At 48.3% G+C, this 16,471-nt stretch overlaps 1 protein-coding gene across 1 annotated transcript in view; it reads left to right on the top strand.

Annotated features, from left to right (window-relative positions):
- DNM3 (dynamin 3) overlaps positions 1–14,841 on the top strand; it is a 174,833-nt gene extending 159,992 nt beyond the window's left edge. Inside the window, exon 20 of the mRNA XM_059478068.1 lies at positions 10,499–14,841. Coding sequence (XP_059334051.1) covers positions 10,499–10,568 — 70 coding nt within the window. The 3' untranslated portion in view covers positions 10,569–14,841. The remainder of the gene's footprint in view (positions 1–10,498) is intronic.
- Positions 14,842–16,471: the final 1,630 nt, after the last annotated feature.

Below are 16,471 nucleotides of genomic sequence, written 5' to 3'. Positions count from 1 at the left end.
CCTGTGTGGAAAGCCTGATCTTGACCAATTTAAGTTCTACTGTGGATGCCTGATTTTTAGCTTTTAAATATCCTGAATGGGAATCTCAGCTTTGCCACAAGGAAAACAATTGAATTGGAAATGTTTTCTTCTCTTGGCAGCAGAGCCCGTGGCGTTTGTGGGGGTGGAAGAGTGCTGCCCTTTTCTCCCTGTGTGCTGCTACTGTGGATTCACCAGGGCTTTCCCAACAAAGCCTGCTCTGGAACCAGGGGATGGTTCCTTTGTCACTGAGACAAAGGTGACCCCACAGGAGGTGAAACCCTGGAGCACGTGTGTCACCCTCAGGCAGGCTGGGGCTGGTCTGTACATGTGAGGCAAGTGGTGGGGAGAAAATTCACATTGTGCTCCTCACACACTGTCCTTGCAATTTACTTCCACCCACAGGCAGCCAGCAGGGAAGGGCTGGTGGCAGCTCTGCAGCTCCCTTTTGTTATGCCACCAAGGCTAATTCCATCAGCTGCTGGGTTGGTAGCTAATCTACCTTGCAAGCCACCATTCCATATTTCTGCCAAACTGGCAGGAAAAGGTACTTTTACCTGACAGTAATTGCAGTTAGAAATTTTCAAAAAGTCAGGAGCAGTGCAGAAAGCATTACTGCCTGACATCTCCCAGCCCACAGGCTCCCACTCAACTCTTTGGTTACCAAATATCAACCATTCACAAAGTTTTCTCTGATGGATTTTTATGGATTAGAGTTCTTTGAAAAGATTTAATGAAATGTCTAACCCTGTGCATTGAATGATAAAGAGATTTTGTGCAAAAATTGCACATGATCCTCTGAATAAAATCTGTCAGAGTACATAGGCATATAAGGCCAGAAGGGTTATCCTGCCTGAGCCTGGGAATCTTCTTTCTCCTGAAAGTTTGACCTTGCAGCTTTAAAAGCTTACTACTGTATTTTTTAATGGAATATAAATTGTAATCAAATAGTCATTGCACCAAATTCTTCTGGCAGGATGAGTGAGAGCCCACCTCAGAGTGTTTGCATGCTGACTTGGATGATCTTAATCTGAACAGCCAAGTAGGAGAACACAGCTCTGTGTCCTCTTTGAATGGATCTTTGGCAGAAGTCCTATTCAAAAAGTATAGTCTGCAATTAGGATTGTTTCATGCAAGCAAAGAGACAAAAGTGTTACATGGACAGAATTCAAATTCCTGCTGAACCTCAGGAGAAAAGAAAGCCAAAGAATAATTTAATTCTGCATCTCATGTCAAGAATATACAGCTCCATGGGCAAAGCCAGAGCCCCTCCCAGGGGGGACACTGCCCTTCTGTTTCCTGTCCAAGGACCCCAAAATCACAAGACTTAGGAGAATATCAGTTATTATTTCTGTGATTTCTGCCCAGGGGGAAGACAGCCCTGTGTAATTTGTTACCAGTCTAATGTCCATTTCTTGTGGAAATGCACACCCAGTAATATGTTACTTCTGCTGCTGGCTGCTTTGAGCAGCAGCAGACTCCATTTATTTTCTCTTATCTCTTAGAAAGAAGCTCTGCATTTCCCCCTCCTCCACTGGGTCCTTTTTCACTATTTTCCCTTTTTCTCTCAGCCTTTCCCTCTCTGTCCCTTTCTTGACCATCCTGTTTGCTTCCTCTTGCACCTCCTCCTTTCACTTGGTTTCCTGCCTGGTACATTTGTCTCTTTCCCCCATGTACTCCTTCCTTTCCTTCTCACCATCTTGTCTTGGTTTCCTTCCAAATTATCCCTTCCCTGCCACCTTTGTAAATCTGTCACCTTGCATTTCTGTCTTTTAGAGTTTTTTCAGACAGTTTTCAAGCCATAGAATGCAGTATTTGGCAATCTTTCTTAGCAGCAGCCTGGTGGCAGTGGCTGTGACACCCATGAGGAACACAAGCTCCACTGCCAGGTGTAAACCTGGGCTCACCTTGCCACTCTGGTCATGGGATAGAATCAAAGAATAGAATCACAGAATCCTTTGGTTTCAAAGGAACCTTTAAAGGTCATCTAGCCCAACCCCCCTGCAATGAAGAGAGACAACAGAAGCACTGAAAGAAGGAGCATTCTGCATGAGGATAAGTATTGCAGGGCTTGGCCAGAAAGCAGGTCCCAGCAGGTTGTAAAAACATGTAAAATGTCACAATCCAGCAAGTCTGGCAGTTTCATTGTAATTCTGCAGTGCTGATCTTATGAGAGATTTGGAATGGCATTTGCACAGAAGTGATTCTTCAGCTGCCTGAGCTGTAATGCCATGAGAGATAGAGGAGAATCTTCACTCTGCTCCAGGAGCTTCAGTGATTGCTGCCCCTAAAAGGATGGCTCTCTTTTAGACTGGCAGTAGGATTTTGTTACTGCCTTCCTTTATATTCCTCTCCCCCAGATGAGTCTCCTGAAGACTGAGGAAAACAAAGTTCATGGGATGCCAGACATTTCAGCCTGGGGACCAGATCTGCTGCCACTGACTCTTAACCTCTGTCAGCATCTCCCTCCATCAGCCAGAGACAGGCTGGTCATATCAGGAATTTTCTGATGGGCTGTGGCAATTAACAAAAGTATCTGAAGAATCACTTGTTCTGCATAGGGTTGAGGTTTGATCCATCTACTGCACCTCAGGTAGCTGTAATCATCTTGAGTATTGTTCCTGAACTACTTGCTCCTGCCTTATTCAACAAAAAATTGTTTTAAAACAAAGTGAAATTCAACTGGGGCTGCTGCAAGTCGCTTTAAAAGTTCAGCAAAGAGGATCTGGCAGTGAAATGGCTTTTCATTACTCTTAGTGTAGACCAGAGCTATGTGATGGGGAAGGGTAAGTAAAAGTGATGCAAGAGAGGGGAAGAAAAACAAGGAACCTGAAAAGCATCAGAATTCCAGAAGTGGTTCTGGAATAAAGATGATGTTGCAAGTGCAGTCCTCAAACATAGTAGGAGTGTCATAGTAGGTTTGGTTTCGGTTCTTTTTTTCTTCTTAGCATTTTCTCTCTCAAGATAATGCTAGCAGAAGGAAGTGGTTTTATTTTTAACATCTCTCTACTTGAAGAAAGAAAGTAGAGTCAAGCAACAGCAGTTGTTTGACAGAAATACAGGAACCTGAAGATGTTATTTGTGCCAAGAACTGATTTAGTTTCATGATGGAGTGGTTTAATAGCAGTTGCCATGAAGACATTGCAGCATTAGAGCAATGGCATTGAGCAGGGAATTCCTGCCTTGTCAGAGAGTGGGTGAATAGCAGTGCATTTCTAGGCTGCTTTGTGCTAGAAGAGAAAACATCTGAGAGTAAACAGAGAGAAACAGGGATGATTTGAACTTCCTGCACCTGCAGGCATCTTGAAAGGCTGTCTTGAAACTCTGCTGTCCCCTGTGAGCTGTGTTGGATCAGTAGTGATGAGGGCACTCCATGGCTCCACTAACAATAGTGGTAATCCCATTAGCTGGCATCAAGAAGAGGAGCAACTCCAGCTGCAGGTGACAACCAGGACATTTGCTCCCCTTCTTGCACCAAGGTAAGTAAAGAGAAGAGAGGCAACAAGGCAGAGGAAGGTCAAAGCTGAGTAGGAAGGAAGAGCAGAGATGTGTTCAAAAGTGGGGTCCATGGTTCACGCTGCTGTGAAGAGATCAGATGTTCTTCCTGCTGATTTTGTGGCCCTTCTGTTGTCATCTTCCATGCCTAGAACAGCATTCTGAATGTTCCCACTCAGCACTCCTAACTTTCTCTTCTTCATGGCCAGTTGTGACCCTCTGGACCATCCCAATCTAAGGTTTCTGAAAGGCTGGGACAGAATTCCTCAGATGCACTGCACACTTGCTTACTTGACATGTTCTCTGCTGAAGGGCAAACAAGAACACACAGTTTCTTAAGAATAATACTCTGTCTCGATCACTCTGTTGAATTAATTTTGTGTTTATTCAAGCTGAGCTTTTCATATGACACATTAATTCCCTGAAATGACTAATTTGAAAATGCAGTGTTCACATAAACATACAATATATGTGTATGTGTGTGTGATGGACGTTGATTTATTATGGTCATATAGAAAACATAGCTTGAGTTGTAGATAATAAATTATTCTGCTGGAACATCATATTTTGGACCACATTGCCTCTGAAAGGAGTATCTGTATTAAGTTAAATCACACACAGTAGAACCTCACTAACCCCAGTGCTTTCAAACAGTGTAAGCCTTTGAATTCATGGAGATTTATACTGCTGCAGTGTAGTGGTGGCCAGTGCAATGACACATTCTTCCTTTCACTCTTTTTTTTTTGTTTGTTTCTTTCAGCTATCTGATAAAACAGCATAATCTAATAATCTTAACTTGCTTATACTGAACAAAACAATTCTTCCACTGAGAGAGCACTGTGCAGAGGGGTCATTTGCAGTTTTGGGGTTCAGCTGTAGGGACAGCTGAGGCAGTCCCTGGCAGTACACTCTGAGCATGCCCTCTGTGCTTTGTGGAGCTTGAGTTCAGCTGGAGAATGCTTTAGAACTAGCAGCAGCCACCCTCTAAAGCTGTGCTCTGTGCCTGAGGGCTTCCCTTCTGACCTGCCTGACCACACTGATCCTCTGGGCAACAGTTACAGACATTTTGTGTTTAGCAAAACGACATTTTCCAGTGCAGAAACAAATCTGAGCAATTCTCACTCTCTTGGACCATTCCATTGGGCTGAGGGACCATCTCAGGCAGATATTCCCCAGCTCCTTTCACCTTCCATCACCACTCTGTGCAGTTTCTCATTTCCCATGCAATCACCATCTCCTCCTGATCCCTGTCTGTGATTCTTGCTTTACTCCTCCTCATGTCATCCTTTTTCTGCTTTTCCTGCTTTGTTCTGACCTGTGTCACCAGGACCAAGTGCCTTTCTTCCCCCTGGCTTTATCACTTCCACTCCTGAGCTGGTATTTGGGAGACTCTGCAGCAGCCATGCTGCATCTGCTGTAGGACAGAATTTAAGCCTGCACAGACTGAAGACTAATTAGGTCTAGAAACTGTCTTGCCTCTGTTTTTGAAGCATGATGGATACAGTACTTCCACTTCTGGATTGTCCTCCAAATCCTGAGGCTGATGAAGGTCAAAAGATGCCATATAAAAGTTAGGTTGATACAAGAACCAGTAATAGAGGATGTGGGTCTCTCAGGATCTTACTGAAACAGAGAAAACCAGAGAAACAGTACAAAAGTAAAATCAGCCAAAGCATTATAACTTTCTCAGGACCAAGCTACTTAGTTCTGTAAATAATCACCCAAACAGGAAACCAGATTTATTCCTCACCTGCAGTAAGTCACTGCACTCTGACCATATGCCTCACATTCCAGGTTTGTTCTGTCACCTAAAACAAATTTGCCTGCAGTCAGTCTTAAAGCTGCTTAGAGATTTGAAGTATTTTCTTGTTAAATTCTACAAAGACGATGTCACGTATTGGGGTACTCCAAGAGGGCTGCATTATAGGGAAACCAAGATGATGGAAAAGGGAGAGAATAATGGGCTTCTGTTCACAGCTTCAGATCTATAGGATGTATCATAAAATAGGGTTCTGTGCATGCCTTCCACAAGTGTTCTCTGGTGGTCACAAGCGAGCAAGAACGTCAAATCTAAGTGGAAATGAAAGCCTTTTATTTCGAAGTCCTCTGGCTGTGCTGTGAGAAGCCATCTTCGAGCGGGGCCTCCCATGGTAATTACAGCCATGCTTTACTGAAAGCACATTTTGTGCACTCCGTGTGGGGAGCGATAGGGCTTCTCAGAAGGCAAAGGCTCGAAGAACTCCCATATGTTTCTGATCTAATTTTAAGTCTAGACTTGCTTTATTTAGTTTCTTTTGCTCGGCATTTGCCTAGCTAAAGCTTTTAGGAGTTCTTTTAAAACTGGAAACATGAAGGGGGGGGGGGGAGGGGGGTGCTGCTAAGGTTAAAAATAAATGTAAAAACTTTTCCTTTTTTAAAAAGTTTTTGCATGGGGGTTAGAGCTCCCCTCCATTCAAAACCCCACTGAGCTCTTCAAAGGAGAAGTCTCTGCAGCAACATCAGGGAGTTATTAAATACATACTTAGTCCACAATTTTCATTGGTAAATTCTTTATGTCTGCTTAATGTGTGCTAGTTAGAAGAACTGATTCTTTTTGCAGACTCGTTTACTCAACCCCGGGGGGACCAATGATCTCCTGCCCCTTTAGCACTAACTTTAACAAACAGTTTAAAAAAAAAAAAAAAAAAAGGCAGCAAAATAACAACAACCCCAAAGACAAGAGAGTAAGTTAGGCGGGACACGGCCCGAAAAGGCAGCTGAAATGTTGGCGGCAACAGCCGAAAGGGTTTCCCGCAGCAGCGCCGCTTCCCTCGGAGCTTTCTCGGGGCCGGAGCCGCTGCCCGGCTGCGATAACCGGGACAGACCCGGCCCGCGCCGTCTGCGCCGCTATCACCCGCTGGCCTCAGACTAAACATTGAAGCGGCCTTAGTCACATATTTACTCACTGGGATGGCAGCATGGCTGCGGGGGAGGCTGTTTGTGCCCGCTGTCCCCGGCCGGGCCGCGGGCAGGCTGCAGCTCCCCCTGCCGCCCTGCAGGCCCCGCTCCTCCCCGGCCTGCCCGGGGGCCGCGGCTCCGTGAGGGGCCTGGGCTCGGGGGCCATGGGGCCGGGCCCACGCTCGGCTGCCTCAGGGCTGTGCTCGGCAGAGCTGCCCCGGAGTTGTTGCCGGCTCTGTTGTCTCTCGGTAGCCCAGGCCCCTGCTCCGGCCGGGAAGGAGCGAGGGAGAGACAAAAGACACAGCCTTGTCTCTTGTTTTTGGGGTTGAGATTCTTGTTAGGGGGATGAAGAAGGTCTGAGTGCTACTCCCAGTGTAGAAATGGTCACAGAATGATTTGTCACCTTGACAGGGAAGTCTAGGACAGGGAACTTTAGAACTTGTTCTTTCCTTCACTCACACTCGAGCTCCAGCCGATGCTGAGTGCCAGTGGCAAAGAAGGGGGGGGAAAAGGAACAGAACCCCCTGTCTGTTCCCCAAGCTGAGCCCCTGTGCTCTGCCCAGGGCTTCGGGGGCACGGTGCCCCTTCCTGCTCTGCTGCAGGTACCCCAGGAGCCTGTCAGCAGCAGGGACATGCTGATGCTGCTGCAGCTCTTTTCCCCAGCCCTGCCTTTCCCAAACATTGCCCTCCTCTAAGAGGTTCTGCAGGTCCTGCTGCCTCAGTTTGTGTGGAGGGTTAAGGAGCTGGAGGTGCACGGCAGGCAGGCAGCACCCTTGAGGGGCTGGAGCTGAGGAGGGCTCTGCCCGCTCCTCACGGATGTGCTGCCCATGCCCAGCGGGAGGACACATGGGTGTCTGTGTCACAGCATCCCAGACACATGTGGGAGCATCCACAGGTGGGTCAGAGCATCTACAGACGGGTCAGAGTATCCACAGGTGGATCAGAGCACCCACAGATGGGTCAGAGCACCCACAGATGGGTCAGAGCATCCACAGACATGACAGAGCATCCACAGATGGGTCAGAGCACCCACAGACAGGACAGAGCATCCATAGATGGGTCAGAGCATCCACAGACAGGACAGAGCATCCACAGATGGGTCAGAGCACCCACAGACAGGACAGAGCATCCATAGATGGGTCAGAGCATCCACAGACAGGACAGAGCACCCACAGATGGGTCAGAGCACCCACAGACGGGTCAGAGCATCCACAGACAGGACAGAGCATCCATAGATGGGTCAGAGCATCCACAGGTGGATCAGAGCACCCACAAATGGGTCAGAGCATCCACAGACAGGACAGAGCATCCATAGATGGGTCAGAGCATCCACAGGTGGATCAGAGCACCCACAAATGGGTCAGAGCATCCATAGATGGGTCAGAGCACCCACAGACAGGACAGAGCACCCACAGACAGGACAGAGCACCCACGGGTGGGTCAGAGCTCCCCGGGTCAGAGCTCCCTGCTCTGAGCACTCCTGTCTGTAGGGCAGTGCCACAGGGACAAGGATGGGTGGCTCAGCAGCAGCTCCTCATCAGAGCATCCCCTTGGGGGAATCAGCTTCTCCCAAAGCATTTGGCATTCTGCAGTGGGGAAGAGCTAATGGGGAGTTCTTCCCTTCAGGGCTGCACTGGGCTTGAGTGGAAATTCAAACTAGGCCAGGGTGCAGTGACAGCGCTGGTTCAAGGGGGAAACGGGGCCTGATTGTGGCTCAGGTTTGGTTTGACTGATTGCATCCAGGAAATCCTCCCACTGTGCTCTCCAGTTTCTGATCCTGCTGTGTTAAATGGCAATTTGGCTAAATTGCATTATTTGAATCCAGTGGGCTGCATTTAACCTGGTATTAAAATGCATGTTTGTGCTTTTAAATTTGATATGAAGACAGCTGTATGCATTTTCCCTTGTTTGTCAATTGCATACATATGATACAATGTTTTCAGTAAGCACTAAACAATGCAATGTGAGGCATTTCAACAAAGGAATAATGTAATGCAACCCAGCAGAAATGCAGAGCTTTAGAAGTGGTTCTTTATGAAACTACAAATTTTGGAAATGAGTCCAGAAGACCTACACTGGAGCAACACAAGAAACAATAGTTAACACAGTAACATTTTCCCTGTAAGAAAAATACAACATGAAGAAATTATATTTTGCCTATTTTTTTTTAGTTTGTTGATTTACTTGAATGCTTTAGTTGGCATATTTTCTATTGGTTGCATGGTAGGGATTAAAATTCTCGTTTCTTCACCAAAAGAGAATATTGTCACACAAGATGCACTTTGAGCCAAACGAGATTTTTTTGTTTTGTCAAGTGTAAATTTGTCTCACATATTTTGTTCCAGTTCAAAGAAATTTAACACATTGTTACATTCTTTTCATCTTCAGTTTAGTTTTAGCAGAATGAGACACATTTCCTTCTTAATCTTCTTCAGAGCCACAACTTGCAGGGGCACAAAGTCCCTACTTGCACAGGTGGAGGATGGGTTAGGAAGGGCTGCACATTTTTTGGGGCAAATTATTAATTTTTTGTTATTATTTAAAAATTATTAATGAGCTCTGCTGGAGCTGATGGGAGCCTCAGCTCCCACCTTGCTCAGAGCCTGGGTGAGCCATGGGCTCTCATGGTGATCTGGGCTGGGTTAAGGAATAGAGAGAGAGTGAGTAGCTGGTACTTTCTGCTAAAGAAAGGGAGCAAAACCAGTGTGTAGGACATGCACTGGGATAAATGCAGCACCAGAGCAGCAAAAAAATACTCTTAGTAACTGAGCTGAGGGAATTACCTATACACAGCCCTGAGGGGGACCTTCCTGCACACAAACAGGTAAAATGTTACACAGCTACCAGGGGGACTCTGTCTACAGCTCCAGCAGAGCTGGGTGTTATCCTTGGGGAAGGGAGAGAGGGATAAATGGCAGCCTGGACTGCAGGTAGGATGTGCTTGGAGATCACTGCTGCTCACTCTTGCTCTGGGGTCTGTTATTAGAGAATGACAGAGTCCAAATTAAAATGCAGAGGTTTTCAGTACACAGGAAAATTGAATGAAGGCACCTAAGTCTTCCCAAAAAATCTGTGACTATGTAGCACTTCCTGAAGTTGATAGAGAAATGCATTCATGGTAAATTAATGAATCCAGCAGCCCTGGCCACAATTGGCATTTTCAAGACTGTTGATTTAAAGCCTCAAAATGTGCCTCAGATTCAGGCCTATTGATAGGGCTACAGTTTGCCCAGGTATGCAAGAAGCTGCAGATTTTCCTGCTCCTGCAAGGCAGACCTGAAGCTGCTGCAGGCTGGGACTGAGCCCTGAAACCAGGGAATAACCACCCTGGCCTGCTGGTTTGTGGCTCCAGAAGGCAGCAGTGTGTGCAGAGCCCCCAGGCTGTGCACAGTGATGGGTGAGAGGGTAAAGCATGGCAGAAATGGCAAAACCCATTTCCTCCTTCCTTCCTGTGCATGCTCAGGGCTGTCTGGCTTCGGGGTGCATGGCAGTAGGATTGCTGTGTGTACGAGCACGTGCTTGTCCATGTCACAACAGCCAGAGGTGTGGGTTTGTGCTCAGGGTCTGTGCTCAGGATCTGTGCTCAGGGTCTGTGCTCAGAGTCTGTGCTCAGGTTTGTGCTCAGTGTTTGTGCTCAGGGTCTGTGCTCAGGGTCTGTGCTCAGGGTCTGTGCTCAGGGTCTGTGCTCAGGGTTTGTGCTCAGTGTTTTGCTCAGTGCTTGTGCTCAGGGTCTGTGCTCAGTGTTTGTGCTCAGGGTTTGTGCTCAGTGTTTTGCTCAGTGCTTGTGCTCAGGGTCTGTGCTCAGTGTTTGTGCTCAGGGTTTGTGCTCAGGGTTTGTGCTCAGTGTTTGTGCTCAGGCTTTATGCTCAGGGTTTGTGCTCAGTGTTTTGCTCAGTGCTTGTGCTCAGGTTTGTGCTCAGTGTTTGTGCTCAGGGTCTGTGCTCAGGATCTGTGCTCAGTGTTTGTGCTCAGGGTTTGTGCTCAGTGCTTGTGCTCAGGATCTGTGCTCAGTGTTTGTGCTCATTGTTTCTTCTCTCTCTCTCTCCAGTCGAAGACCGCCCCCTTCACCTACTCGGCCCACTGTAATCCGTCCGTTAGACTCCTCCCTGTTAGACTAAAAGGAGTTTCTGGCATGTCACTCGTTGTTAACCAAATATGTGGAAACAAATTGCTTGGTAACTGTCACAATAACCAGTGTATAGTCGCATGTATGGACATCTCTAGGCAAGTAACCAATTTTACTGATATTCTCTGTCCATTCTGCATTGTTTATGAGGTCTTCAATGTTTGGGGAAGGTCTGTGCTGCCTTGACTTTTCCTTCTGCAATAACTGATATTATCTAACTTACTGACACATATCTCCACCCAGACAACTGTGCTCACAGTCCTCCACAGCAGCTGGAGGGCTTGACTCTGTGTGTCTTTGTGCATGTGTTGATTTATCTGCTGCTTTTTTTCTCCCTTACCTGAAAGGAATCTTGCTTTTATTTATACCTTCTAGGTTTTCTATTTTCTCTTGTAATGGCTAAACTGGGCAAAGAAAAGCCATGTGCTTTCTTACCAAGCTCTTCTGAAGGTCCCACACTTGCAGGTCTCTCTTGTAAGAGGCTTGCTTTTCCTGTAAACTGTCCTTATCCAAATTTTAGTTTTAAGGAATGTTGTTAAACAAGCAGGGTGTGCATGGGACAAGGCACGTTTTGCTGTATGCCCATCCTGGCAGCTGCCATGCCAGGTTGGTTGGGTTGGTGAGGAGCAGGCTGGGGTGCCCCAGCTCCCAGGGAGCTATCCCACCCCACAGCCAGGAGGGGACAGGGTGGTTGGGAGGGCTGGGGTGTGACACAGCAGCTCCCTCTGTCCCTGCTCCCACTGTGCTCCTGGGAAGCACTGCAGGGGAGTGAGTGCATGGAGATGGGCTGTGTGCAGGACCCAGGGAACTGAGCACTGCTTTTGGTCCCTTTGTGACCCAGAAGGACACAGAGACACACACACATGCACAGCTGGGCTGGGTCCCCCTCCTGTGCCCACCGTGGGAGCTCCAGCCTGGACTGGCAGCTGAGCTTCCCAAGGCTTTGGATGTGAGACCTTTGTGATATTTTCACATGCCAGTCAATAAAGTTTCCCTGTGTCCCCTGTGTAAAGATTTTCTTTTTGCATTACATGGTCCTTGCACACACCTTGGTTTACTGTTGCTTTATCCAGCTAAGTTCTGGGAAGTGCTCAGCTGTGCATCCTGGATTATTTTAGCAGCTGCTCACTTGCAGAGGTGCCCCCTGCCTCTTGTTTTACACGTTATAAATTAATGCATTATAAAAACCTTTTGTCTTAACTGCATTACTTCACTTTAAACACTTAGGGTCAGTGCCACCCTTAAAGCTTAGAACTTACTGAGTTAACAGAATGAAACTAGAGAGGAATTTAGCCTTGTTCCTTTAGAAAATATGAATTGCTGCTATTAAAATTATGCTTACAGATCCCTTGGCAAAGCAATTGCTGGTTTCAAAGGCCCCCAGTACAATCAGTCTAATAAATGTATTTATTGAGACTGCTTGTAGGGCTCCAGTATGCTGTAGCCCCATGGTTAGGAAGAATCCAATCCAAGAGCCACAACAAATGGGGATTTACTCTGTTAATTTCCAGGCTGCTGATCAGCTGTGCTCACCAGTGCAGCAAATCATGTTCCAGCCTGCAGAGGAGAGACGAGCTTGGGACAGCATCATGATTTGTGTATTAGTTTAACTTCCATTTCCTGCCAACCCCATACTGGTGCCACACTCCTAGGGAGTCTGGAGGTCACATGTGAGGCACGGTGGAGATGAAGTTTGTCAAGCCCTGGCATCCTGGTGATCTCAGCAGATGCTGCTGTTTGTTTGGGGAACAGGTCCACATCTCCAGTGCCAATGCACAGAATCAGCTTTCAAGGTTGAAAACAACCACCCACAGTCATACTAATTTTTACTACAAAAAAGAAAACATATTTTGATGATTCTTGTCTTCTACACAGCTTTCCACTGCTCAGTGCTCTCTGCTGTAAGCTGTGCTGCATCTGTTGGATACATTTTTGTGAATAGCCACAGTAGCCCATATTGTTGCCTTGCCAGCACTCCTGTATTTCCAAACAGTTTAACAGAACTCTGCTACTGACTGGCAGCTGCCTGCTGGTGGGAAGCCAGGTTAAATGCCTGAGCCACAGAGATCACTGATATCACTTCTGATATCAGAATATCAAACTCTGATACTCACATGGTGGTATAAGACCAGGATGGATGGGTCTTTCAGCAGCCTGGTCTAGTGGAAGATGTCTCTGCTCATGGCACCATCCATGAGCAGGGACCAACCCAACCCACTCCAGGACACTGCAAGGCCACGGTCTGGGTTTGTCCCACCACAGCCCAGGGACTCAGCTTAGCTGTCCTTTGATGACCATGACCCCCAGGAGGGGATTCAGGCCAGTGTGGCTGCAGGGGACACAAGGCAATGCTGGTAATTCAGGAGCCTCAATTACACGGTACAGCTCCTGGCCTAAAATTGTGCTTTTAGATGCTCCCTACTTGAAACTCCCTGATTTACTGTAATGACTCTTTCTGCCAAGCATAAGGAAAGAGGTGGCACAACTGAGCACTGGCCTTTTCTCTGCCCCCAAGGAACTGTTTCTCAGCAGTACTCCTGAATTGTAAATAAAGCTCTCAAGGGTGGATTTACCTGAAAGAGGAGGAGGAGGCAATGAGGCATCAGCACCATCTGGTCCTGTGCTTGATGCTGAGGGTGCAGGACACAGCTGCACAGCCCTCCTTCCTCTGCATCCTCATTGAGATCTCATCTAAATCTGGCCCTGGGCCCTAAATGCAACACTTTTAGGTGTGCAGGTTAATAAAAAACCATAAGCACAAATCCAGGGGTTGATGATTTCACCTCTTCTTGCGTATGTGCTTGTGAGAAACCACAGAAACTTGTTTCTAGGAAAACCACTTGAATGCTTCCCAAGAAATTGCCACATCCAGTTGAGTAAGTTCTGTCCTGCAGCCTTGGCCCACTTCCTTCTGCTCTAGAGTGCCTGGAATGGGTTTGTTTGTCCCACTTGCTCCTGATGCTGGCTGTCCCATCCGTCCTGTCCTTTGTTCTTGGAGGAGCAGCCTTGGCAGCAACTGACTCCATGCCCAAAGGAAAGCAGGACAAGCTCCCTGTGGGTCTGCCAGAGGGACTGGGCACCTCTGCAGAGCACTCAGGTGGGATGAGCCAGGCCTGAGCTCTGTGTCTGTGGGGCACAGGTTGCTCTGCCCCCTCTGCTTCCCTCTGGCACAGCTCTGCTTGCCAGGGCACAGTGGAGCAATAATGAAGCAACACCAGAGTTTCTTGTCTTAGGTGAGGTGCACAAAGATCTGGGTGGTGTAGTTGCTAAGTTTCAGGAGGGTGCTCATCTAATACTGCATTTAGGCTGAGCCTGGATCTCTGCCCAGGGAACATTTCCACCTCACCCCACTGTGGCTGACCAAAAGAGCTTGCGTGTGCTGTGAACAGCTCTGGGCCTGGGATCTCAAGGGATCTTGTGCTAGGGTTAAAAAGATTGTATGTTCAACAAAAAGGCTTATGTACATAGTTAACGTGTGTTTATTTTATTGCTGATCTTGTTGCACTTTCTGAGTAAGTCTCCTAAAAGTAGATTATTTATTATATTAAAGAAGATACATTTTAGGTTATGGCATTTCGTGTTCAAGTATAACATAGAAAATATTATCCTCCCTGTTCCAGAGAGCTCCACTAACCATGATGTGTACAGCATATTGACATTCCTGACTAGTTCTGTCCTTCTGTCTTAAAATAGCCCAAGCCTCCCGACCTGAGAGCAGCCCTGCTTTGTCCCTGTGCCAGCAGGGAGCCTCCCGGTGCCCTCCTGGCACAGCTGCTCCTGCTGTGGCCCTGCCCCCGCTCCCAGGCCGCTGCAGAGCAGCTCCCTCGTGTAAATGAATGTTACTCTGCCTGTCTTTCCTCTTGCTTTGTCTGCAGGCGAGCTGATGCCGACGGCTCCTCCTCCCGTCCCGACAGCCCTCCACTCTTGCTTGATCTATGATTTGTCCGCCTTGCCGGCCGTTTGCTTTACTGCTGTCTCTTTACTTTTCCAGGACAGGCTAAACGATGACTTCTTTTTTGTAAGAAGCAAACGCTTAATTTCTTTCTGATTTTTTTTTTTTTTTTTTTTGCTCTGTATGTTAATGCCCTACTTGATGTGAGCCAAAACATCTGCCTTTGGTTTCGTAATCTGTAAATGGTTCCTGGTGTTGACCTTTGAGCACAGCGAGTGGATTCCCGAAACCGTGATCATCACTGAGCATCACATACACCTGCTGTAAAAATGTTATGCTGCATTTCTGAACCTGAAATAAACTCTCATTCTCGATGGGCTTTTATTATTACTTTCTGCATGTGTATGAGTGGTGTCTTCTGTCTCTTGCACCACCATCTCAGCATTCCACAGTGCCTCGGTGGGGACTGCAGGGAGGATTTATTGGAGGTGCTGCTGTGCTGAGATCACTGGAGATGTCATTAAAGGGGAGGGGAGCCCCTTGGGAAGCATTCAGCCTGCTCCCCTGCAAGGGCCTTGGAGTGCTGCAGAGATGTTGTGCTGGGAAACGGATGGATGTCTTACAAGCAGTACCTGGGGTTCACTGCATTGCTGAGGAAAGCACGTTCAGAGAGTTTCAGAGCTGAGCAGAAGACCTGACTCAGTCCTCCAAAGCAGGAGCTGGACTTAAAATATGCCTGAAAGGGATTTGCCCCTAAAGATTGTGTACAAATGTGCAGATGTCCTGATTACTCAGTTCCTCCTGCAGATCAGGACGAGCCGAGTGTCTGCAATCAGTGCTTGGAGATGGTCTGGAGGGCACAAAGAACACAGCAGCTTCCTCTGGGAACCCCACAGTGGGGGTTTTGGGAAAGAAGGGAGCAAAAGGTGGGATGAGCACAGCAGGAACATCCCTGCTGTTTCCTGTAATATTTGGAGATTTCTTTATTGGTCATTAATGTGGCTGAGGCAGTTTGTGCCCTCCCTCTGAGGGAACAGCAGTGTCCCACGTGTCCCCTCTGTCTGGAGCCCCTCAGGTTCCCCTGGTGAGCCTGGAGCCAGGAATGTTGGTCAGGGCAGCTCAGTGCCCTGTGCTGGGTGCCAGGGCAGCTCAGTGCTGGGTGCCAGGGCAGCTCAGTGCCCTGTGCTGGGTGCCAGGGCAGCTCAGTGCTGGGTGCCAGGGCAGCTCAGTGCTGGGTACCAGGGGGGCTCAGTGCCCTGTGCTGGGTGCCAGGGGAGTTCAGTGCCCTGTGCTGGGTGCCAGGGCAGCTCAGTGCTGGGTGCCAGGGCAGCTCAGTGCCCTGTGCTGGGTGCCAGGGGAGTTCAGTGCCCTGTGCTGGGTGCCAGGGCAGCTCAGTGCTGGGTACCAGGGGAGCTCAGTGCTGGGTACCAGGGGAGCTCAGTGCCCTGTGCCAGGTACCAGGGGAGTTCAGTGCTCAGTGCTGGGTACCAGGGAGGCTCAGTGCTGGGTACCAGGGCAGCTCAGTGCCCTGTGCTGGGTGCCAGGGGAGCTCAGTGCTGGGTACCAGGGGAGCTCAGTGCCCTGTGCTGGGTGCCAGGGGAGTTCAGTGCTCAGTGCTGGGTGCCAGGGCAGCTCAGTGCTGGGTGCCAGGGGAGCTCAGTGCCCTGTGCTGGGTGCCAGGGGGGCTCAGTGCCCTGTGCTGGGTACCAGGGCAGCTCAGTGCTGGGTGCCAGGGGGAGCTCAGTGCCCTGTGCTGGGTACCAGGGGCAGCAGCTGCTCTGTGCCCTCACTGCCCCAGGGCTCTCCAGCCTTGTCCTGTCCTTTCCCAGCAATGTCCCCTCCTGTCACCCCAGGGCCATCCTGTCTGATCATTCCTCATTTCATCAGAGCCTCACAGAAGTTCTACTCAAGAACAGTGTTTGAAGCAGATAATGGTGAGGATTTTAAGGCTGCCAGGAGAAAAGCCCTTGCAGAGGGTAGAATTTGCTGCAAGAAAATTAGAA

The sequence above is a fragment of the Ammospiza nelsoni genome, chromosome 9 (genome assembly GCF_027579445.1).
Source record: "Ammospiza nelsoni isolate bAmmNel1 chromosome 9, bAmmNel1.pri, whole genome shotgun sequence".
NCBI lineage: Eukaryota > Metazoa > Chordata > Aves > Passeriformes > Passerellidae > Ammospiza > Ammospiza nelsoni.
The sequence above is the reverse complement of the archived record's forward strand: the minus strand, read 5'-3'. Positions and strand labels throughout refer to the sequence as shown.